At 44.4% G+C, this 25,009-nt stretch overlaps 1 protein-coding gene across 1 annotated transcript in view; it reads left to right on the forward strand.

Moving 5' to 3' along the window:
* Positions 1–25,009, forward strand: part of NSRP1 (nuclear speckle splicing regulatory protein 1) — a 74,663-nt gene that overhangs the window by 43,061 nt on the left and 6,593 nt on the right. The window contains exons 4-6 of the mRNA XM_033922710.1: positions 2,294–2,422; positions 5,396–5,603; positions 18,786–18,894. Coding sequence (XP_033778601.1) covers positions 2,294–2,422; positions 5,396–5,603; positions 18,786–18,894 — 446 coding nt within the window. The remainder of the gene's footprint in view (positions 1–2,293; positions 2,423–5,395; positions 5,604–18,785; positions 18,895–25,009) is intronic.

Raw genomic sequence — 25,009 nt, forward strand, 5'->3', positions numbered from 1 at the left:
CCAGGAAGAGGAAGGCCTGCCATTTTGTAATAGGCAGGTCTACCAGCCTGAGCGGGTAGGTATCCTTCTGGCTGGACTTCATGAATTAAGCAGGGAGGGGCGGGGGGGTCATCATGGGCACAGGGGGAGTTGTTGGGGGGGGGGGATTGGGCGACAGCAGAAGGGAATGGGCATTTCTCCCGCTGTGGGGTAGAGGGGTGGGTTGTAGTGCTGGGGGATTGCATGTCACAGCGGGACAGAATGGGCATCTCTCCTGCCAATCTTCAATTTGATTTTTTGTTTTTAATTGGCGTGGGGAGAGGGTCTGAGCTGTCAAACCTTACTTTCCTGTCAGTGCCTGAGCACAGAAAGTAAGGCTATGACAGCTAAGACCTGTCAGCAAATTTTGGCTGCAAATGTGACACAACAAGGTTAGGGAATCACTTGGCGATGATAGAGAATCGCTCAGGATGCTCATTTTAATATTAATGACCTCATTGTGTTACATTTGCATGGCAGTTTTGGAGACTGCTGGGAAATTCAGAAAAGAACACGGTAAGCTGTTTTGATTCTCCACAGCTGAAATACATGCATGCTAAACTGGCCGGAACTGGTTTAGCGAGTACGTTAACATAAGAACATAAGAAGTTGCCTCCACTGGGTCAGACCAGAGGTCCATCGCGCCCAGCGGTCCGCTCCCGCGGCGGCCCATCAGGTCTATGACCTGTGAAGTGGTTCCTGACCATTTCTATAACCTACCTCTGCTTCTATCTGTACCCCTCAATCCCCTTATCCTTTAGGAACCTATCTAAACCTTCCTTGAACCCCTGTACTGTGCTCTGGCACATTTTAGTTTTGAGAATCTTCCCCCTAAATGAAAATTCAGCTGAACTTACTAAGTGAACACTGCAAATACTATTTAAATAGTTGGCAAGTTTTGTTTCTAAACATCACACTAGAATCGGAGTTAACTGAATAGACTGAAATCTCCGGGTGCCTAGGGACATGGGCCATTCACATGGCATAAGTGGTTGCACCTAAAGTTTCACAATTAACTGCAGATTTACGTCAGTATTCTGTAATGGCAATTATGCGTGTAATTGCATTTGTAGAATTCGCACTTAGCGCCTGAACTGTAGGCACCTATCGGCCAGAAACGATGCTGATTAGTTAAATAGTGCATAGCTGGTTAAATGTGAATATTCAGCGTGATAACCAGTTATCTCTGCTGAATATTTGCAATTAGCGGCTAAACGTTAACTGGCTATAACACGCAATAACTGCCAATATTGAGGGCTGACCAGTCAAGTTTAGTGGCCAAATCAGGCCACATAAAGAGCAGTCCTATCTTTAGTCATTATCAACCGGTCAGCACTGAATATTGGTTGAGCCCAATGTGCTGCAAACTTTTTAAAGCTGTGGCACACTAAACGCGGGCCCGTGCCTGGAGAGCATCCGGAAGGGCGTGGATATCGACGTGATGACATCATGTGTGTGTGTGATGTCATTACATAGACATCCGCAGATGTGCTCCAGCCGTGGCCCTGAGACTCCTATTGCCACCGGTGGTGGGGTTCTAGAGAGGAAGAGGTGCGGATAGCAGGAAAGACACCAGGGCCGGCTGACTACCTATAGGACATGCCTCTCGCCACAAGAGGCACATCCTGGAAGCAGTCAACTGGCGCCGGCACCTCTCCCACTTGGGCATCTTGCAGCACACCTAGAATCTGCTGCAGCACAGTTTGCAATACACTGGTTTAGCCAGTTAACATTTTAGCAGCCAATAACACACCCCCCCCCCCCCCGGATATTCAATGCAGATCATCAAAAATGGCCCAGCATTGAATATCCACAGTTTGAATATCAGTCCCCTCATTGTGGACAAGATCTCTGGAATTACCTTCTTTGATTTGAGGGTAACTTTATAAAACATTTTCCACATGTAGAGTATGTTTTATAATCAGAAAATGGCTCTTATACAATTGCATACTGTATCTGAAATGAATATGTCTGTAAGCATGCACTGTAATAAGATGTACACGATGCCTAGGCGTTCCCTGAGGCATAGTTAGGGTGGGCTTGTGATAGGCATACATATTTTACAAAATATAGGATTTGTGTGCTATTGGAGGACATGGTAGGAGACTTTTTTGTAAGGGCTTATAGGCACCTTTTTGAACTTCTCACATAGGTGCCCTGTTGTGGAATTTGCCCTCACAGGTCTTGTAACTGCAGCCTTAGAGAGGATGAGGGCTTTTCTTTTTTTCATATTTGAAGATTTTGACCTTTCATTGAAATTTTTATTTTAATAAAGACCAAACTGGAGATGCAGAAGGCCTTGGAGGAAGATGCCACAGTCTATGAGTATGACAGCATTTACATGGACCTGCAGCGTAAGAAGGAGGAGAATAATGCCAAGCTGCTCTCTGTCAAAGACAAAAAGGTAGCGCCAACTATGTGTACTGGTGGAACCATCATTGAAAGATTTTAAATAATAAGACCTGAGGCAGCAAGCAGTTTGTGGTCTAATAGTTGCCATAATTTTGGCCCTGGCCTGCAGGATCACCACTGATTTAGCACTTGTGGTTTCCCCATTTTCACTGAGAAGACTTTTTAGGAGATATATTGAATTTATTTCTGTTTTGCTTTTGAGTAATAATTTATAATGTTCCTCCTAATTATATGAGTATCGTCTCCCTTTCCTTGTCTATAGGAGAAATTATTTTGTGACTTTTTTTTTCATGGCCAAAACTAGTTTGTTTGATACACGTTTCCTGCTAAAGTTGGTTCACTTTGGAAATCTGGGCCTGATTTAGCCACTATTTAAAGCAGGGATCCTCATACTATGGCCCACGGGCCACATGCGGCCCGCTGAAAACATTTATCCGGTCCGCCGGGTGTTTTTGCCGCCACTGCCTGTCCTGCTTAGCAGCTGACTCATCTTCCGATTCCCCTCCTCTCTGTCTCTCGACTCCTCCTCTCAGTCTCGAGTGTGATCGGACAAGTCACGAGCTTGCCTGTGCAGAGCCTGCTGCTACCTGAGGACCGAGATAAGAACAAGTTAGGATTTTTTTTTTTTTTAAGTTAGGAGATCTATTTTTTTTTTTTTTTTTTTTTTAATTTTGCAGTTAGTAGGGCCTTTTATTGCTGTTAAGGGGGTCCTTTTTTTTCTGAAGTGCATAGGAATTTGTTCATAGTTTTTTTTTTTTAAACTATAGTCCGGCTCTCCAACAGTCTGAGGGACAGGTAACTGGCTCCCTGTTTAAAAAGTTTGAGGACCCCTGATTTAAGTATTGGCCCTAATACTGAACTAAAAGCATTTAGACAGTACTGTTAATAAATATATGTGTAAGTGGTAACGGCACTATCTGGCAGACCTGAATTAAATGGATAACTTGTCCGTTTAGAAGCTAAATGAGTAATTGCCAGCTCTCTTATTATATGGGAAAATCTGGCCATTTAGCAAGCTGAAAGTTCAGATTTTCACCATATAATAGCTGAAATTACAGTATGTGGCTAGGCAAATGCAGGACCGGCCTTAACAATTGTGGAGCCCTGTGTAGACCATTTTGTTGCCCTTTCCCGCCTGGGACTTAAGATTGCAAATGAAGTGTCAGGGATATACAATTGCCAACTATGGCCTAGGTTCACTAAAGTCCACAAATCTATCCGATTCATGTCCTATCCGTTTCCGAGTCATTCTGGCCGATCGATTCAGTAAAGCTTGTCCATGCAAATGATCAAATTGTAAACACGCCCCCATTCGCACACACGTCTCGCTGTAACATCGATCGATGCACGTGCGCACTGTATCCTTGTTGGTTTTGAAGCACATAACACATGTGCTAGCTCTTTAGGACTTCACTGCGTAGAAATGGGGCAGGGTTTAATCGTGGACGTCATTGGCGGGCTCCGAATGCGCCTACCGCAAAGCATTGTTGTCATAAAAAATGCGATATAAGAACTGTAATTTTTACCAACCTCTCTTTTTTTCTTAAGTGCTGTTGCAAGCTGTATAAGCTGTGACCGTAGCTTTTTGAAAAATTTGTTGAAGAGGTTTAAGGAGAAATAGCATTGGAGGTTTGTGAACGAGCTGTGGAATTCTTCGATTTTGTCCTATTTTTATGGATCTATCTCGAAGTTTATTGCGCGCTTCCAAACAGCTTAACAACTCAAGAAAAGAACAGTTAAGTGCTAGAAGGCACAACAGTTAAGTGCTAGAAGGCACAACAGTTAACAGCAGTTGAATGCTCTGGGATCACACACTGTTATATACAGCCTACGAATCCCAGGAGGCTGTGCGGCTCTTTCTGCCGTGGAGCACGAAGCAACTAAAGGCAACCCCATGACATCAGATGCATGAGACAATCTAGCTGGAAAGAAGGGGGGGAGGGATAGCTGGCTCTTAAAAGTTATTTTTGATTTTTTTTTTTAATTTGGCATCGATATATGAAATGTACAATGCACAAGGAGAGCACGGGGTTAATCCGTGATTTTCTCACCATGTGCATTACAAAATTGAGATTCACTCCCACGCTCGCTATGCGCATTCCAAAAAAAATCTAAAAAAGATTTTTAACGCTTATGTACATGAAAGTTTACATATATTTAAAGTTTAGATATATTTTGGATTTTTTGTGGGGTAGATATATATTTTTAATGGGGTTCTTAACATGCACATGGCAGTTGCTAGGCAGGAATAGTTGGTGAGGAAGTAAAGTGACTGGTCCTCAGCAGCCAAAATTTTTTGGTTCGGAAAGGCCAGTCAGTTTGGATGAAATGGTTTCATGAATCGATACCTTAAGAAATTTACATGCCTTTTTACTCATTTGCATGTGCAGATCGGATTGGGTGCAGATGGGGTCTGGAGGAAGGTTAGTGAATCGAGCCATAGTTGGAAAGTGATCGCAAACCGATTGGTACACGATCAGTTTGCTTTGTCATAGCCCTATATCATCCCCCTTTATCCTTTATTGTAATCTTAGTGATTTACAAACTTGAGAAACCCTGGACCAAAAAGGCAATAAAATGGTGCTGTCCCTCTGAAAGTGTAAAATCAAAGGGCAAGGGGGAGGAGATGTGCAGTAAGAGTGTAGCATGTCAGTGCTGAAGAGCACCATTATTGAGGGAGGGAGGGAGAGAGAGAGAGAAAAAAACCAGAGAAAGATGGAGATGGAAAGGAAGCTTAACTTTGGTCAGGGCCAGTTGCAAAGCTGACTTATTGAAGTGTGGGGCCCTGTGCGATTAACCCTGTCACCTCTTTTTAAGGCCAGCCCTGGGCAAGTAATGCGTTTGTTTGATGCAGCAAATGCATAACTTTTTATGCATAGTGGCCTCCTGATGTTTCCCTACTTTGGAATCCAATCTTTTTCTAATGTTTGACATTTGACTAACTGATTAATTTTAATTCTTACAGCCTAAGTACATCCAAAGTCTGCTGAAAGCAGTAGAAATGAGGAAGAAGGAGCAGGAGAGACGGACCGAGAGGAAGGTTCAAAAAGAGAGGGAGATGGAAGGAGAAGAGTTCAAGGACAAAGAGGCATTTGTGACCTCTGCTTACAAAAAGAAGCTGCAAGAAAGGGCAGAAGAAGATGAGAGAGAGAGGAGAGAAGCAGCACTAGAAGGTGGGATCTATTTCTTATTTAATATTTTAGACTAGGGGTATGCAAACCTGTCCTAGGCGTATTCCTGGCAGAATTCTTCGCAACTCACAATGCAGAATTTGTGTAGAATTCCCCAGGCACACAGAATTATCTCTGTTCTGAGCAGAATTTGGCATTGGCACTCCCTCTCTCCATCTGTGGCACAAATCGCTGCTGGCAACATCTTTGAGCAGCCTGCATGGGCTCTACAGGCTTCCCTCTACCACATTCCTGCCCTTGATGATGTCACTTCCTCTTTCTCAATGGCAAAGGGAAGCCTGCAGAAGGATAGGATGGAGAAAGAGTAGAAGGTGCTGGCTCAAGGGGACAGGGAGGGCAATAAATGTTGGCTCGGGGAGGATAAGGGAGAGAGAATGAGAGGTGATGCAGAGAGAAGTTTTTCACTGTACAATTTGATGCTTTTTTTCTAGAAGGAAATCACCAAGTGAGAAAAACTTGAAGGCTCTTTATTTTCTCTACTATAATTTAAATGAAAATACTGGGTTTAACTGAAATTCTACACTGTAAACCAAAACCCAGACCTCTGTTATGGTCAGCGTAACTTCTACAAAACTGGTCAAATATCAATCATTTTTGGCACACAGAAACCTAATTGTATGCTGAATAGCATTTCAAAATATTTTGAATCTTGGGGGCAGTAAATGGTTTCCATGGGATCAGTTCTTTGACAGCTTGAACACTGAGTGCCATTTAAATGGCTCTTGGCCTCATGCTACCAGCCTAATCTGTCTAAGAGGTTTCAAAAAGTTGTCCAAAGTGCATTTCTTTCAATCTTTGGTTGGAAATTCCCCAAAATTGTTGATATTTGATGTTTTTTGTAGAATGCTGACCATAACAGGTATCGGGGGGGGGGGGGGGGTGGGGAGGGAATGGTTGGTTCACAATGTAGCCTGACCTTCAGTTGTATAAATATCATTTCTAATTTCACAGATGCGGAGAGAAGTTTTTCACTGTTCAGTTTAATACTTTCTTCTAGAAGAAAGTCACTAAGCAAGAAAAACATGAAGGCTCTTTGTTTTCTCTTGTATAATTTAATAAAAATACTAAATTGTTCTGAAATTCTGGATAATAATTAGCAAGAATATTGTTTAAATGTTGTCAAATAAACTTTCAAAATGTGCAAATTTTGTGCACAGAAATTGGATTTTTTTGTGCAGAATTTTAAATTTATTTGCGCAGAATTCCATCAGGAATATCTGGGGGCCTACAGGCCAGTCAGGTTTTCAGAATATCCCTACTGCATATGCATGAGAGAGATTTGCATATAATGGAGGTAACAGACATGCAAATCTCTCTCATGCATATTCAGTATTTACCTACACAAATCGCTATTTGCTACAATAGTAATTATTCAAATTTTAATTTTTAATATACCCTATTTCCTTTTGTATAGGCCGCAGAAAATGCCGATGTCCATTTTAAACCTTTTAGATAAGCTACCTTATTAGATAAGCTGCGGCGATACTGTACTTGGAGTAGCTGAACTTTTTGGAAATCATCCCCTCCCCTCCCCCTCCCCACTCCCTCCCCCCACCCCCTCCCCCTCCCCCCTCGCGGTACTTGCGAGAACTGACAGCAGCCATTCAGGAAGTGGCGCGGGGGGGTCAGGCTTGAGATCGAAAACATAATTCCTGCCATGCACAGCGAGATTGGAGGAGGCAACCGGCAGCTGTCCAGCAGGTAATGTCCCGTCTGACTGCAGCAGTCCAAGTAAGTTTGTGTGCTGGGAGCAGGGTGATACTGTGTCAAACAGTCCTCATCAGGGACCTTGCATGTGAACCCCTCACGTGCTCCAGCCGGCAGTAGCCACTTCTGATTCAGGGTTAGTTCTACTTAAACTCGAGAGAAGCAGGAGACCGGGGCGCGCAATCGAGGGAGAGCACGCACACATGTTCTCGCGGATGTAGGCCTTGTTTCGGTGTGTGGGGGACTGCTCGGCAACAAGTGTCAGTCACTTGGCTCCAACGGCGGGTTTGTAGCCACAGCCTTCCTGCACTTTGTCACAGCATTTTAAGATAGGCCGCCCCATTTAAGCAAGCCGCACCCACTAGGCCGGTTTGTAAAACCCATGTATAAGCCGCGGCCTATACATGAGGAAATACGGTATTCATAATAATTTATCAAATCCATACAATCATATATAAAAAAGCACATTCATTCAACACATATCATATATGAAAACCCTCCCATCCAATTCAATCACCCCAAAGTCCACACTTTCACCACTTGAATCTTATGAATTATTGCCAGATTTCTCCTGTTTCAAGTGTAAGCCACAATCTCACTCTCAAGGTTTCTCCTTGTTGCATTATACTCTCTGGTTTTCAGGAGTTTGTTCAACAATTCAGCCCGACATAGTCTTTTGTTTCACAAATGATGCCTCTTCAGGAGCTGAACCTGGGGGAGTCTCCCTTCTACTATTACATAATATGAATATTATCAATAAATATGGATAAACAAAAATCATAAATCACAATAAACTAAAGAGTAGCAAATCACTTAACTGAAAGCATACATTCTAGAGTTCTGAAAGAACTCAGAACTGTGAATTTACAGACTTATTATTGGTCATTTGTAACTCATTCAAATTGTCTATGGTACTTGAAGATTGGAAAGGTGGTTAGTGTAATGCCAGTCTTTAAAAAGGCCTCTGGGAATGAACTGGTAATATACAGAAATAAAACAAAACATAAATTAAATGAGGTGATACCTTTTTCATTGGACTATTTTTTTAGCTTTTGTAGGTAACACTTCTTTAGATCAGAAATAAGCAAATGTTGACAAACATCAGTGTATATAAGTGAAGCATAAAAGCATTTATCCCAGGACAAGCAGGCAGCATATTCTTAACGCATGGGTGACGTCACCGACGGAGCCCCGGTACGGACACTTTTAACTAGAAAGTTCTAGTTGGCCGCACCGCGCATGCGCGAGTGCCTTCCCGCCCGACGGAGGAAAGCGTGGTCCCCAGTTTCTTCGTTTCCGCGGAGCAAAGAAGACGCATGTGCTTTCAACGGCTGTTGAAAACTCTCTTTTTGCCTTCCCGCTCGCGATTTTTTGATCCTTTTTTCGGTTTTTCCCTTTCGGGTTCATTATTTTCTACTTTACAAAAAAAAAAAAAAATTTTTGTTTTTTTCTCTAATTTTTTCAACCGGCCCCAGCGGGGCCTGTTGTCATCATACAGGCCTCCGGGTTTGATTTTGCGGAGGCCGTGTTCCCCTTCATGCCCCCCCAACCGGGTTTCAAGAAGTGCCAGCGGTGTGCACGCCCGATCTCTCTAACTGACCCACACAACTGGTGCCTGCAGTGTTTGGGTCCAGAGCATCGGGCTGACACTTGCACCCGCTGTGCCACGCTTAAGAAACACACTCTTAAGAACCGACAGATCCAGCAGAATCTCCTCTTTGGCACCGGTTCTGCTATGGATCCTGCCCCGACGTCGACGGCGCCGCAAAAACCGGCACCGACTACCTCGACGCCACCTGATCCTTCTTCCTCGGGGTCGATGGCACCAGGTAAGCCGGCTAAGAAGCCTTCCACTTCCCTTGAGCGCCCTCCTACCATGGTAGCGACGCCGGTCCTTCCGACGTCACGCCGACCCCGTAAACGCTCCGCCCTGATATCGGTGAGTGCCTCGTCATCGGCCTCCTCATCGCCGGGGCGTGGAGCGGCACCTATGGTACCCAAGAAAACAAAAACGGTACCGGTGCCCCCATTAGAGGACCGCATCACAGCCATCCTCCAGGATAAGTTACAGGAGCAGCTCCAGCAGCAACTCCAACACCTTTTACCAACCCTATTGGCACCGCTTCTTCCGGTACCGGACCGGCCCGAGCCCCGCACATCGGTGTCCGCCTCCTCGGTACCGCTTAACACCTCCATGCCGGTCTTGTCCGCTCAACCTGAGCTGCACACTCTAGCTGCGGAGGACCCTTCCCAGGACCGGGATCGACTACGGTCTTCCCGGGACCCGGAAAGGCACCGTTCCTCCCGGGACAGAGATCGACACCGATCTTCCTCTCCCGGTACCGTTTCCATGCGCTCTGGAAAATCTCTTTCCAAGACCCACCACACTGAGCCTGCCATCAGGGACCCGGACTTATGGGAACAATCTCCGCCCGGTACCGAGGAGGATGCCTCTTCCACAGATGAGGAACCCTCAATGGCGGATACCATTTCAAAGCCTGAACAGTCCTCCTTTACTAAATTCCTTAGGGAGATGTCGACGGCCCTTTCCATACCGTTAGAGTCCGACTCTAAAAAGTCCCAAGCTTTTTTAGATGCTTTGGACTTCGACCAACCTCCCAAGGAATTTCTTAAATTACCCGTCCATGATATTTTACGGGAAACTTTTTATAAAAATTGGGAGAACCCTCTCACTATCCCGGGTGCCCCTCGGAAACTGGACAGTTTATATAGAGTAATCCCTATTCCGGGATTTGATAAGCCTCAACTACCCCATGAGAGTCTTCTCGTCGAGTCCACTTTAAAAAAGACTCAGGGCTCCAGTGTCTATGCCTCTACCCCTCCTGGCAGAGAGGGTAAGACAATGGATAAATTCGGCAAACGCCTTTATCAGAATGCCATGCTGGCTAACAGGGCGAATAATTATACCTTCCACTTCTCTTTTTATATGAAGCACTTGGTCCAACAACTATCTGCCCTGCAAAAATACCTTCCTGAGCGTAAGATCCCGCTTTTCCAGCAGCAGATTTCTAACCTTCTTCAACTCCGTAAATTCATGGTGCGCTCTATCTATGATTCATTCAAACTCACATCTCGAGCATCTGCACTGGCTGTTGCCATGCGGCGTCTGGCATGGCTGAGGGTGTCTGACTTAGACGTAAACCACCAAGACCGCCTCGCTAATGCACCCTGCCTGGGTGACGAACTCTTTGGAGAGTCTCTGGACTCAACTACCCAGAAACTCTCCGCCCATGAGACCAGATGGGACACGCTGATAAAACCTAAGAAGAAGACTCCACCTGCCCGACCTTACAGGCCACACTCTTCTTATCAGCGTAGGTTCACAGCAAGACCTCTCAATCCTCCTCAACAGCAATCTCGCCGGCCTCGACAACAACAGCACGCCCAGGCCCGTCCTCAATCTCACCAGCCTGCCAAGCCTCCTCCACAGTCTAAACCCACTCAGCCCTTTTGACTCTTTTCTCCAGGGCATAGCCAGTCTCCACCCTTCAGTGCCTCTCCCTCAACCCATCGGAGGCCGCCTCACCATCTTTCTCCAACGCTGGGAGGTCATCACATCAGACCAGTGGGTACTCAACATCATCCGTCACGGATACTCACTCAATTTCCAGACTCTTCCATCAGACAATCCTCCCGTAGAGTCTGCTTCTCACTCCTCCCAAACTCCACTCCTCCTACGGGAGGTCCAATCCCTCCTCCTCCTCAATGCCATCGAAGAAGTTCCACCAGACCAAAGAGGTCAGGGATTCTACTCCCGCTACTTCCTGGTACCCAAGAAAACGGGAGACCTTCGTCCCATCCTCGACCTCAGGGACCTCAACAAATGCTTGGTCAAGGAAAAGTTCAGAATGCTCTCCCTTGCCACGCTCTACCCTCTTCTATCTCAACACGACTGGCTATGTTCCCTAGACCTCAAGGAGGCCTACACTCACATCCCCATCCATCACACTTCACGTCGCTACCTCCGTTTTCAGATACAGCACCATCACTACCAGTACAAGGTGCTGCCCTTTGGCCTTGCATCATTGCCCTGGGTGTTCACCAAGTGCCTGATTGTGGTAGCGGCCTTCCTCAGGTCTCACAACCTTCAGGTGTTCCCCTACTTGGACGATTGGTTGATAAAAGCGCCTACGTCTCCACTTGTGCTACAAGCCACTCAGCTCACCATCTCCTTCCTTCACCTCCTGGGATTCGAGCTCAACTACCCCAAGTCGCATCTGCTTCCCACACAGCGACTTCAGTTTATCGGAGCCGTCCTCGACACTACTCTGATGAGAGCCTTTCTCCCCTCCGACCGCCAACGGACCCTGCTCCGCCTCTGCCGCCAGGTGCTCCTTCAACACTCCATTCCAGCTCGGCAGATGATGGTCCTCCTGGGCCACATGGCCTCGACGGTTCATGTGCTTCCTCTGGCGCGACTCCACCTCAGGACACCTCAATGGACTCTAGCCAACCAATGGTCACAAACCACGGATCCTCTTTCTCATCCCATCTCTGTGACATCGTCTCTTCAGCAATCTCTTCAATGGTGGTTAAACTCATCCAATCTTTCCAGGGGTCTACTCTTTCATCTACCCCCTCACTCCATGATCATAACCACAGATGCCTCCCCCTATGCATGGGGCGCTCACCTGGGGGAGCTTCGCACTCAGGGCCTTTGGACCCCTCAGGAACGTCAACATCACATCAATTTCCTGGAACTCAGGGCCATGTTCTATGCCCTCAAGGCCTTCCAGCACCTTCTCTACCCTCAGGTTCTTCTCATGTGCACAGACAACCAAGTCGCCATGTACTACATAAACAAGCAGGGCAGCACCGGATCCCCCCTCCTCTGTCAGGAGGCCATCCGCATATGGACCTGGGCCACGGCCCGCAGTCTCTTCCTCAAGGCCGTCTATATCCAGGGCGAATAGAACTCCCTGGCCGACAACCTCAGCCACATCCTTCAACCTCACGAGTGGACCTTGGATCCTCCCACACTCCACTCCATCTTTGCTCTCTGGGGCACTCCTCAGGTGGACCTCTTTGCAGCTCCTCACAACCATCAGCTGCCCCAGTTCTGCTCCAGACTCTACTCCCCTCATCGTCTGACCCCGGATGCATTCCTGCTCGACTGGACGGATCGGTTCCTCTATGCCTTTCCTCCACTGCCTCTAATGTTGCGGACGCTATTCAAACTCCGCAGGGACAGAGCTACCATGATTCTCATCGCTCCTCGGTGGCCTCGCCAACACTGGTTCTCCCTCCTGCTCCACCTCAGCTCCAGGGAGCCCATTCCTCTTCCTGTGTTTCCTACTCTACTTACGCAGCAGCATCAGTCTCTACTACATCCCAATCTGTCATCGCTACACCTGACAGCTTGGTTTCTCTCGGGCTGACCTCTCCAGAGAATCTGTCTCAGCCTGTCCGTCGCATTTTGGATGCCTCCAGGAAACCGGCCACCCTCCAATGTTACCATCAGAAGTGGACCAGGTTCTCCTGTTGGTGTCTCCTGCATCGCCACGACCCCACCTCATTGGCAGTGGAAACTGTATTGGATTATTTGCTCTCTTTATCCAACGCTGGCCTGAAGTCTACCTCAATCAGAGTCCACCTCAGTGCCATCACTGCGTTTCATGAGCCTATTCTCGGAAAACCTCTCACGGCTCATCCACTGGTTTCCCAGTTCATGAGAGGCCTCTTCAATGTCAAACCACCTCTGAAGCCTCCTCCTGTCGTCTGGGACCTGAATGTGGTATTATCAGTTCTCATGAAACCTCCGTTTGAGCCTCTTGCCACTATTTCACTCAAATTTCTGACGTGGAAGGTGCTTTTCCTCATTGCCATCACCTCTGCCAGGAGGGTTAGTGAGCTGCATGCACTGGTTGCCGACCCACCTTTTACTATTTTTCACCATGACAAGGTGGTTCTGCGTACCCACCCTAAATTCCTTCCCAAGATGGTCTCGGACTTCCACCTCAACCAGTCCATTGTCTTGCCTGTCTTTTTCCCAAAACCCCATGCTCATCCTGGGGAACAGGCGTTGCACACGCTAGACTGTAAACGGGCCCTTGCATACTACCTGGACCGTACCAGGGCTCACCGCTCTTCACCTCAACTTTTTGTCCTTTGACCCCAACCGTCTGGGGCACCCTGTTTCTAAACGGACGCTTTCTAACTGGCTTGCTGCCTGCATTGCGTCCTGTTATGCTCGGGCCGGTCTCTCACTGGAAGGTGCTGTCACGGCCCACAGGGTTAGAGCTATGGCTGCTTCTGTCGCTTTCCTCCGTTCCACGCCCATCGAGGAAATCTGCAAGGCTGCCACTTGGTCCTCAGTCCACACGTTCACTACTGTCTGGATGCCTTCTCCAGACGGGATGGGCACTTCGGCCAATCTGTGTTACAGAATTTATTTTCCTAATGGCCAACCATCCCTCCTCCCTCTCTGTTAGCTTGGAGGTCACCCATGCATTAAGAATATGCTGCCTGCTTGTCCTGGGATAAAGCACAGTTACTTACCGTAACAGGTGTTATCCAGGGACAGCAGGCAGATATTCTTACGACCCACCCTCCTCCCCGGGTTGGCTTCTTAGCTGGCTTACCTTAACTGGGGACCACGCTCTCCTCCGTCGGGCGGGAAGGCACTCGCGCATGCGCGGTGCGGCCAACTAGAACTTTCTAGTTAAAAGTGTCCGTACCGGGGCTCCGTCGGTGACGTCACCCATGCGTTAAGAATATCTGCCTGCTGTCCCTGGATAACACCTATTACGGTAAGTAACTGTGCTTTCGGTGATGGGACTAAATCGCGCGAGACAACGGCGTGCCGACAACTGAGTGCAGACAACTGAGCGCAAGGTTGACGGCGCGCCGAAGAAAAGCACTATTTTAAAAGGCTCCGACGGGGGGTGTGTGGGGGACCCCCCCCCCACTTTACTTAACAGACATTGCGCTGGCATTGTGGGGGGTTTGGGGGGTTGTAACCCCCCACATTATACTTAAAACTGAACTTTTTCTCTAAAAAACAGGCAAAAAGTTCGGTTTCAAGTATAATGAGAGGGGTTACAACCCCCCAAACTCCCCACAACGCCAGCGCCATATCTGTTAAGTAAAATAGGGGGGTTCCCCACCAACACCCCCCGTTGGAACCCTTTAAAATAGTGCTTTTCTTCAGCGCACCGTCAACCTTGCGCTCAGTTGTCTGCACTCAGTTGTCTGCGTGCCGTTGTCTCGCGTGATTTTGTCTATGAACCAAGCATTTCACTGGGCGGTCTCACAGAACGAGGGAAGGGGTGGGCAAGCTGAGAAACAGGGAGGGCTGGGTGGGTGAGAGACAGAGATATGTTTGGGTGATAAGATGACAAAGGAGTATAATTCTATGGTTTGTAATGCTATAGAAACCCAAGATATTTGTTAGGTCTTATCCTGTGAAATTTAGAGACATGAGATAGGGGGCAATGTTCTGTTGTGGATTAGGAATTTATTATTGGGCAGAAAACACAGGGTAGGGTTAAATGGAAGAGGGTAAATAGTGGAGTGCTATTTAACATTTTATTAATGATCTGGAAATTGGAACGATGAGTGAGGTGATTAAATTTGCAGATGACACTAAACTGTTCAAAGTTGTTAAATTGCAGGTAGACCTTAGGAAGTTAGAGACTGGATATCCTAATGGCAGATGAGATTGAATGTAGACAAGTGCAAAGTGATCCAGATTGGGAAGAATAATCTAAATCATAGTTACCGGATGCTAGGGTCCACCTTAGGAGTCAGCACCCAAGAAAAAGATCTAGGTATCATTGTAGACAATATGCTGAAACCTGCCCAATGTGCTAGGAATAAGAAAAGGTATGGTAAATAAGACTGACAATATTATAATGCCTCTATATTGCTCCAAGGTGTGACCCCACCTGAGTACTGTGTTCAATTCTGGTCACCTTATCTTAAAAAAGATAGAATTAGAAAAGGTTCAAAGACAAGTGACCAAGATGATAAAGGGGATGAAACTTCTCTAGTATGAGGAAAGGCTAAAGAGATTATATAGTCTTCAGCTTGGAAAAGAGATGGCTGAGGGGAAATATGATTGAAGTCTACAAAATCCTGAGTGGTGTGTGTAGAACGGGTACAAATGAATTGATTTTTTTTTTTTTTACTTCATCAAGAATTACAAAGACTAGGGGACACTTGATAAAGTAAACACATGCTTGTTTCTCTTGTGGTCTCTTTAATAAAAATGATGTTCAAAAAAAAAAAAAGCTTTTAAAACCAATAGGAGGAAATATTTTTTTTACTTAGAGAATAGTTAAGCTCTGGAACATGTTGCTAGAGGATGTGGTAACAGTGGCTAATATAGCTGGGTTTAAATAAGGTTTGGACACCTTCCTGGAGAAAAAGTCCATAGTCTGCTATTGAGACAGACATTGGAGAAACCATTGATTGCCCTGAGATTGGTAGCATGGAATGTTGCTACTATTCGGGGGTTTGCCAGGTACTTGTGAGCTGGATTAGCCTCTGTGGAAACAGGATACTGGGCTTCATGGACCATTAGCCTGACCCAGTATGGCTATTTTAATGTCTTATGTTCTTATTCTGATTTCAAAGTCTCACCTTCCTGGATTGTCTTAAAATTTCCTTTTAGTATACTCACTGCAAAATCATTGATGCAGTGTTCTGGTTTTTCAACGAGGTGTTATCCTGGCCGGCATATTGATAGATATGATTTAATGAGACAGAGCCTACATGAATATAGCCAAGGGAAGTTGGGTTTCACCAGTTTGCTACTTGTTTTAAAGGATAAAGATGAGCTGGTTGATATAGGGCTCCTTTTACGAAGCCGCGTTAGCGGCTTTATCGCACGCACATTTTTAGTGTGCTCTAGCCGAAAAACTACTGCCTGCTCAAGAGGAGGCGGTAGCGGCGAGCGTGGCCGGCAAATTAGCGCACGCTATTATGCGCGTTAAACCGCTAATGCGGCTTCGTAAAAGGAGCCCATAGTTTTTCTAGATTTTCAGAAGATTTGTCGTGAGAGGCTCTGAGAAAATTCTAAAGTCATGGGATAGGAAGCGATGTCCTATTGTAGTTTGGGATCTAATTAAAAGATAGGAAACAGAGAGTAAATCTAAATAGTTTTCTGAATGGATAAAGGTAAATAGTAAAGTGGCCCAGGGATTTATACTGAGACTGGAGCTTTTTGACATATTTATAAACAGTCTGGAAAGGGAACGAGCGAGGTGATCAAATCTGCAGACTTCACAAAATTATTCAAATTGTTAAATTACAAGCAGATTGTGAGAAATTGCAATACTGGGAGACTGGACATCCAGACGGCAGATGAAATTTAAAGGGCAAGTCTATGACAAGTGCCAACTATGCGGCATCTAAGTGTACAGTTACCCATGAAAATGTCATTTGGGCACCTAAATGGTATCCTACAACTAGACACTCAAATGGCATAGTGCGTATTTATAAATGGAGGAGGGGAGGAGCAAAGCAGAGCAAACATTTAGATGGGCAACGTTCATTTGTATTTATCTTTGCAAAAATTTGGAATGAAATCAGAATCCATACCTCACTTCAAAGTTTTTGTAAATCTTTAAAAACGCTACTGTTTCAGAAGTCATTAATAGATTCTCCTAATTTACATTAGATGATTATTAATAATGATGCTTTTCTATTTTGTATATTTTAATTGTAATGATCTAACTTAATGTGAAGAATCAATTCTTGTAAACCGAGTCGAGCCCTTTCATAGGGATGACCCGGTATAAATAATAATAATAATTTTATTTTTCTATACCGCCAACACCCAAAAAGTTCTAGGCGGTTCACAAAATAAGAAGAATGAACATTCCAGTGATAATACAAAGCAGTCTAAAAGGCACAGTACAATATTCCAATTATAAAAATACAGTATGAAGACTATAACATAGTCATCAATCAGGTAACAAATTTCTTGAACAAATAGGTCTTAACTAATTTTCTAAAAGTGCAATCAGATGCAGACCTAAGGATTGGATTGAACATACAGAATACTGCAAGTTTCCCATGTGCCTGCAGTATTTTGGCACCCCCATGTATGACAGGTATAAAAGAGGCTGCCTAAATGTATACTAGTATTCCGTAAGGACACTTGGGTGCCTAAGTGTCCATATGGAAGAGGTTCTCGCCTCTCATTACTGGGGTGCCCAAATGGTGATGCCCTGCTGTGGACAAGCGCAAAGTAATGCACATAGGGTAAACTAATTCAGACTACACAGTGTTCGATTCCACATTAAGGCCTGGATTCTTGAACTGGCGCCAAATTTTGAGGTACCATTAGGCACCCAAACTCAGTTAAAAACACCATTCAAATGACATTTTAACTTAGTTTTAAGGCGCCTACTGGTGCTTAAAAAAAAAAAAATCGACACTGGAATTGTGCATACAGAGGCGCTTTAGGCTGGCGAACGCCACTGTGGGTGTGGATAATGCCGAAAGTGGCGTTAGGTGGCCTAAAGCACCTCTTTAGGCGCGATTGACATCATAGGTAGGTGCCAGAAATGTAGGCCAGGAAAAGCCCTGGCTTATTTCCGGCACCTAACTTTGCTGGAGACAAGATTCTGTACCCGGCGTCATCACATGATTCATGCACAATTGGCGGCCGCTGATCACGGTGCTGGTTACAGAATCCAGGCCTAAGAGTCACCACCCAGGAAACGGATCTAGGCATAATCGAGGACAATATGTTAAAATCCTCAATTCAGTGTGTGGTAGCAGTTAAAAAGCAAATTGAATGTTAGGACTCAGTAGGAAAGGAGTTGAGAGCAAGACAGAGCGTAATGTAAAGCCTCTGTATCGCCACATGGTAATTATATCTTGAATATTATGTGCAGTTCTGGTTGCACATCTTAAAGATGTGGTTATATGTTCTCTTTAGGCAGGATAAGTATTTTACCCAACTTCAACTTGCAAAGAGCCAGGAGTGGTGAGGGAGGGAAAGCAAATACTGTAATTAAATGACTCCCTAGAAATCTTAAATGAAAATTAGTGACCAAACCAATTAGACTTTTCAGCTTCTGTTGAGGTTGCCTCGTATATCACATGAATGAGAAGCAGATCACTGTTTTTCAGGGCTTTAGCAACACTATTCCAGCCAGACTTTGGTCCATGGGTTTGGCCCAGGAGTAGAACCCAGGTCTCCGGCAGTGCAGAGCATTAATTACGGAACCATTGGACTAACTTGACCATATCAGTTTATGTTGGTTGCACTTGATGGGAGACTGCTATGAAGCTGATTCTATTCAGTGCATCCTTCAGAGCTGCTGAGAAGATGTCCCTTCCTGTACCTACTGTTGTATCATCATCATCTTGATTCAGAGCTGTTAGTGAATTAATATCGTACCCGAAACTCAATGCTGGCCTAAAATGGAGTGAAACATTGTCGCACAATAGTAACATTCAGTTGATCTGTCCCCTCCCCAGCATCTTTGGATGTCACCAAACAGAAAGACCTCAGTGGATTTTACAGGCATCTTTTGAACCAGACTGTGGGAGAGGAGCAGACACCCGAGTGCAGTTTGCGAGAAATTCGGTAAGTAAAAGCCTCAAGACGAAGCTACCTGCACAGGTTTTCTGAGTTTATAGAAACACTGCTCTCAAATAGATGAAATAGTTCAATAAGCCAATATTTGCCCAGTATTTGTATCAGGAGGTGGGAGTGGCCTGATGCATGAGACTGAGAACCAGGATTCCTGCCTTTTAAAAAATAGCTTTTCCATGGACAAGTCCCGTTCAGTTCGCTTCTCTTCCCCTGTACCTCTGTAACATTTCTGGTGCGAACAGCAACTCCTAACCTGCTGTCACACCAGCATCGACTCTTCCTCTGATGTCACTCCTGGACCCGCTTCTGGGAAGTGACAGCAGAGGAAGAGCCAACGCTGGCATGACAGCAGCTGGGTGGTTGCTGCTCGCACCAGGAACGTTAACAGAGGTCTGGGGAAGGGAAGTGGCATGCACTTTGCAGGAGGGGGCGTAGAAGGAATATGTAGAGTTGGGGGGGCGGAGAAAAGGAAGAGGAGCGGAGAAAAGGAAAGGGGAGGGGCCCCACTGCCCCAGGCGCCTCTCACTCTTGCTGCGCCACTGGCTGTGAGAATTGGTGTAGAGCTATGCTAAAGGTCACCCAGATGTAATAGGCTGCTGATCCAATTTATTTACCCCCCCCCCCCCCTCTTTTACAAAACTGCTCTGCACTGCTCCCAACACGCAAGAGTTCCTGAGTGTCAGGAGCAGCGCAGAGCATTCAGTGCATCGGCCTGTGCTAAAAACCGCTTCTGCGGTTTTGTAAAAGAGGGGGTTAGTAAACTATTTGCAACATGTTCCCCCCTTTGGAAATTGTCATGCAGGCCCCAACCCTGAAGAAGCCCGAGTCCTGAATGACAGCTTGTGTGTTGCCTTCTTAGCTGCCGTTACTAGGCAGGCTTCATGAAAGAGATCGAGCTGTAGAACTGTCACATAGAGATTTTGAAATAGAGATGGATTTTAAGAAAAATCATCTTAATTATGATTGTGACATAAGAACATAAGCAGTGCCTCCGCCGGGTCAGACCATAGGTCCATCCTGCCCAGCAGTCCGCTCCCGCGGCGGCCCAAACAGGTCACGACCTGTCTGTATCACCAGAAGGGCTCCCTTGCCACCTTGGTTTCTCATTTAAGTCCTGTCTTCCTATCGAAGTCCTAACCCTCCGGTCTTACACATGCACGACCTGGTTTGGTTTCTATACTCATTACCTGGTTAGCTTTCTATACTTGTGTTACATCCCAGCTCCTCCCTCAGTATCCCATGATCCCTTTATCCTTCAGGAATCCGTCCAATCCCTGTTTGAATCCCTGTACCGCCACATATACAGCCACAGTACCAAAATTCACACTGGAACACCACCAGCTGTTACAACTGTGAAAATTAATAATTTTAACATTTTCCATTTCCCTTCCCCAGCATCTCCCCCCCTCCCGAACTCTCTGTCCCACCCCCTATAAGCACATAACTATAACTCAATCCAAATTGAATTAAATTCAAAATGGTACTGTGCAGTTCCATGGTGAAAGAGCCGAAAATGCATGTCAGATTTTTTCCCGACTTCATTATCTTTAAACAATTTTATTGAACAAACAAAAAATGTAGGTTCAATCTCATGAGCACTCAGATTGTTCAGATTTTTACAGTTTCATTCTTTCCCCAACTTCCTGCCCCCACCCATCTCCCAGAGTAATGTAAACTTATACTCGTACATTATATGGAACATATAAAGAGAGATACAGGCCTTCAAATAAACATCTGAATTGTTCATTGTTTTAGAAAAGCATTCTAGGCCCAAATTTCCCCCTTCCCTTCTCCTTTGTCTTCATCCATTAAATTCCTTTATTATTCTCAAAAAGGCCCTACCTTGGAGGAAGTGATCTCACAACCAGAGATGGCAGCCTAAGAGCTTAGCTCTTAGGCACGCCGACAAATTTATCTGAAATTCTCTGACCTGAACGAAGGGAGCTATCCAAACTGGAGTATCTTTGGCAAGAATACTCTTTAATGCTGAGCAATAGTGTCAAAACACACCAAAACAATATTAAATCTTATTCTCAAGTCATAATGCCACAGAATGCAAGGAAGGCAGCAAAAATGGTGCAGATCTCAATGGAACCCATGAAGCCTATTGATCAAGAGACTAAACTAGGTGGAGACTACACCAACATTCAGGAAGAGATCAGAGAAGACTTTTCAGAGCTAAACAGAGAACTTGTAATCTTTAAGGCGCACATAACAATGGGTCTGCCTAAGTGTTATGGATCTTGAAGATTTTGGAGTTCGATTGGGGAAGGTGGAGACCCATATGAATGCCTACAGAGAGCAGGTGATCAGTCTAGAGTGATGCAAAAGAAGACTACTACTACTATCCATTCAGTCGTATCCAACCCTTGGATACTCTGTAACCCAGTCTTTGTCATGCTTCCCTGTTTTTCATGGCTTCTTTCAATTGTTTGATGTTCATTCTTGTGTCATTCTTGATGGTATCCAGTCAAAGGTCCTTTGGTCTCCCCTGCTTCCTTTTACAATTGACCATACTCCTGAAATTAGAAGATTTAGAAAACCGATCTCCTGCCAAAATCTTCGATTTCATGGCTTCCTGAAAATGGTAGTGGATGCCCAATGCAGAGAGGTTGTGTTGCAATTAATTATTGCAAAATACATCTACCACATCCTCAACAAGAGAATTTTTTTTTTTTATATCTTTATTGAATTTTCAAACTACAATTGTGCAACAAGTAATTCATATACATATAATATTACAAGAATAGCACAATAAACTTTCAACAAGAGAATTATTAATTGAGTGGGCACACAGTGGCAGAACCTAGAGAATGGAATTTCCCTCGTGGTGATATAGTTTGTTTCCATAACTTCACAGATGAGGAGCAGATACTTTGAGCTGCGAGGAGACATGATGGGCCCTATAGTATGGGATTCCAAGATTGAATCTACTTGGACGTGGCTCCAGCAACATTTAAACATCGGAAGGAGTACCAGGGCTGGACTGAAATCCTTCACAATAAATGAATTGGGTACTGATGGCTCTCCCTGATTGGAATATCTTTTATGGTTGCTAGAAAACAGTATCAGATCTGCTCACTGGAAGATTTGCTTCCAGACTCTTGGACCTGGCTCACAGGGCCTGGATGACAATTCCTATCAGACATTTGGCCTTTAATTTTTACTTTGGCTATTTCTACTTTTGGTTGGAGATCTTATGCCTCTCCTCTTTCCCCATAGAGTGGGGAGGGAGGGTAGGACTTAAAGCTAAGGTGTTAGTCTCTTCTAATGATCTGCTATGATATGGCAGGTATCTATTTTGAGAGAGGAATAGAATGGGGGGATAGGGAGGGCTAAAGGGGATGCTTCGGATGGCTTATAAGGGGGCAGGGAGGGGTTATAGTATGATGAATGGATGATCATGTGTTTTGTGAATGGGGAAAATTAGGAGTTTGTGATGATGCTGTGTCTGCAGGGGCGAGGGGGTTGGGAGGTTGGAAGGTGTGATGTATGGATGAGTGTGGTGAGCGGGGGTTGTGAGACATTTGCTAGAAGTCTGCTGATGTTTATCCTCTTATGGCTAACTTGACATTTCTTTCTTATAATGTTATAAGAGACAACTGTACTTTAAAGAGGTGATGCACTTAAAAATGGGCATTGGTTTTATGCAGGAAACACATTTTTTGCCACATCATGAATATTTGTTTTATCACAAGCGATATCCTAATGTGTTTTTGACTTCCAATAAATCTGGCAGAAAATCTGTGGAGTGGGAATTCTGATTCACAGGTCTATATGGCGCACAGTTCAGGAGCATAAGTGAGACCCTGGCGGTAGATTTTTTATTTTTGGAAGTAGAATTGGTGGGACAATTATATACATTAGTAAATGTCTACGCTCCTAATAAAGATCAGGAAAATTTTTATGTGACCCTGGAGCAGAAACTTGTTTCCTTTCTGGAAGGTATTTTGCTGGGGGGTAGATTTTAATCTCCCTTGTGACCCCTGTTAGGATAATTCCAATAATGCAATTTAGTACACCAAAGGAGATAGAGCTTCCTTTTATAAAACAGTTTGGGGTTGGTTAAGCTGGTTGTTATTTGGTCAGGTTTTTAGTGGGGGATTGTGTGAGTTGGATGGGTTTGTGGGACAAAGGGAGGGTGATTATTGTATTTGCCATTTTCTTCTTGCATTGTTATATCTGTCTTGTTTCATAGCCATTGCTCATATTTTCTTCTGGGGGAGGGCTGGGATGTATTTTGTTTATAATACTAGTGATGCTGCTACTGGTGCCTGATGCCACGTTCCAATCAGTGTTGTCATATTATGTTCGCACTGTAGTTTCTTGATTTTCGTAGAGGTTCTTTATCAGCTGAGTTATATGTCTGGGTATTCCCATTTTATGTTAGAGTTCTTCATAGTTTATTATGGTGCACACTGTCAAAAGTTTTGCTGTGGTCGTTGAAGCAAAAGTATAGGGGCTTTTGGTATTCTTTGCTCTTCTCCAATTTTCATCTAACATTGGCAATAATATCTCTTATTCCTTGACCTTTTCTGAAACCAGCCTGAACTTCAGGTAGTTCTTGCTCAACGTATGATTGTAACCTTCGTTGCATTATTTTCAGCAATATTTTTCTGGCCTGTGGAATTAATGCAATTGTTCTATAGTTGTTACAGTCTTTGGCATCACCTTTCTTTGGTATAGGTATGAACAGTGATCTTCTCCAATTGGTTGGCTATATTTTTTCCTTCCAAATCTGTTGACACAGTTGAGTGAGGGCCATTATAGCACTTTCTAAGCCTTTGATTAATTCAATTGGAATACCATTGATACCAGATGACTTGTATTTCAATAAAGCTTTAATTGCTGCTATCACTTCTTCTTTTAAAATATGTTTCTTCAGCATCAGTTTCCAATTCAATTTTCCCAATGTTATCATCATTGCCTTTTTTATATGCATTTTCCATCTCTTTTTAATGCTCTCTGTATCATTCAATATCCTTCCATTGGCATCTTTAAACCTCCCTAATCGAGGTTGGAATTTCTTCTGCAATCTCTTAACATCCTGGTACACTAATCTAGTTTTTCTGTTTACATGTTGCAGTTCATTTGTGACACTTTTTTTTCTATCATCAGAAAGTTTTGTTTGTCTTCTTTGTTCTGCTACTTTTTTGGTTTCTTCTGAGATCCAAGGCGATTTCTTGGTTTTCGGTCTCTTTTGGAGTGTTTTTTTTAGCTTCATCACTAATTACAGTTTTGATGTCATTCCATAACTCTTCAGGCTCTCTATATCCTGTATCAAGAAAGACAGCATGAGGCCTTGTTGCAAGTTGTTGAACAGCATCACAGGCTTTATCATGACTGTTTGAAGAAGACATTGAATGTTTGAGTGTTTGGAACACCATTGGTAGATGACTACACCAAAGTGTACATGTTTAGCTATTTGCCAAGTATGTTAAATTTCTGTTATTTTCCATAATAAAATGCAGATATTGAAGGTTCATTTAATAAAATATTGCTAGATTTTTTGCATAAAATGTCTTTTTATCATTTTTAAATGACAGGAGAATGTTTTCCTATTCTTTTGTAGTTGTAACACTTTCTTAGTGGGGTTCTAAGGAATTCGACCCCACTTGGTCCTTCCCTTAATCTTGTGCCCATTATCTATCATGGTCTGAAAAGGGGATTCCTTCACTCTTAGCCATAATATATTTGTAAAACTTCCCAATTAATCTTCATTCTTCCCCAACTAAATTCTATTGATGATCTCTAACCGCAGTCCTAGCTGATATAACAACTCGTCTGCATAATGTCGTGCTTGTAAATATTTAAAGCTGTCATAAATCTCCTACCCCTAATATTATTGTAAAGTTTCAAAAGAAAGTATCCTGTTAGTCTCTTCATTAAGGAACTTTCTTATTAATGTGCAGTAAAATCTGGGCTTAGCACATTCTAACGTGGAGTTTTCTGCTAATCTCAGATTTAACATGACGTAGTTGTAGGGCTTTTTCTTTTTTTAAATTGTTTGCAGTTTTTTGCAGGTTATGCACCATTGTTCCCTCTATTGCACAGAACCTGCAAAAAATTAATGTGGGAAGGAGCACTTACCACTTCCTATTTAGAA

This window comes from Geotrypetes seraphini, chromosome 15 (genome assembly GCF_902459505.1).
Source record: "Geotrypetes seraphini chromosome 15, aGeoSer1.1, whole genome shotgun sequence".
NCBI lineage: Eukaryota > Metazoa > Chordata > Amphibia > Gymnophiona > Dermophiidae > Geotrypetes > Geotrypetes seraphini.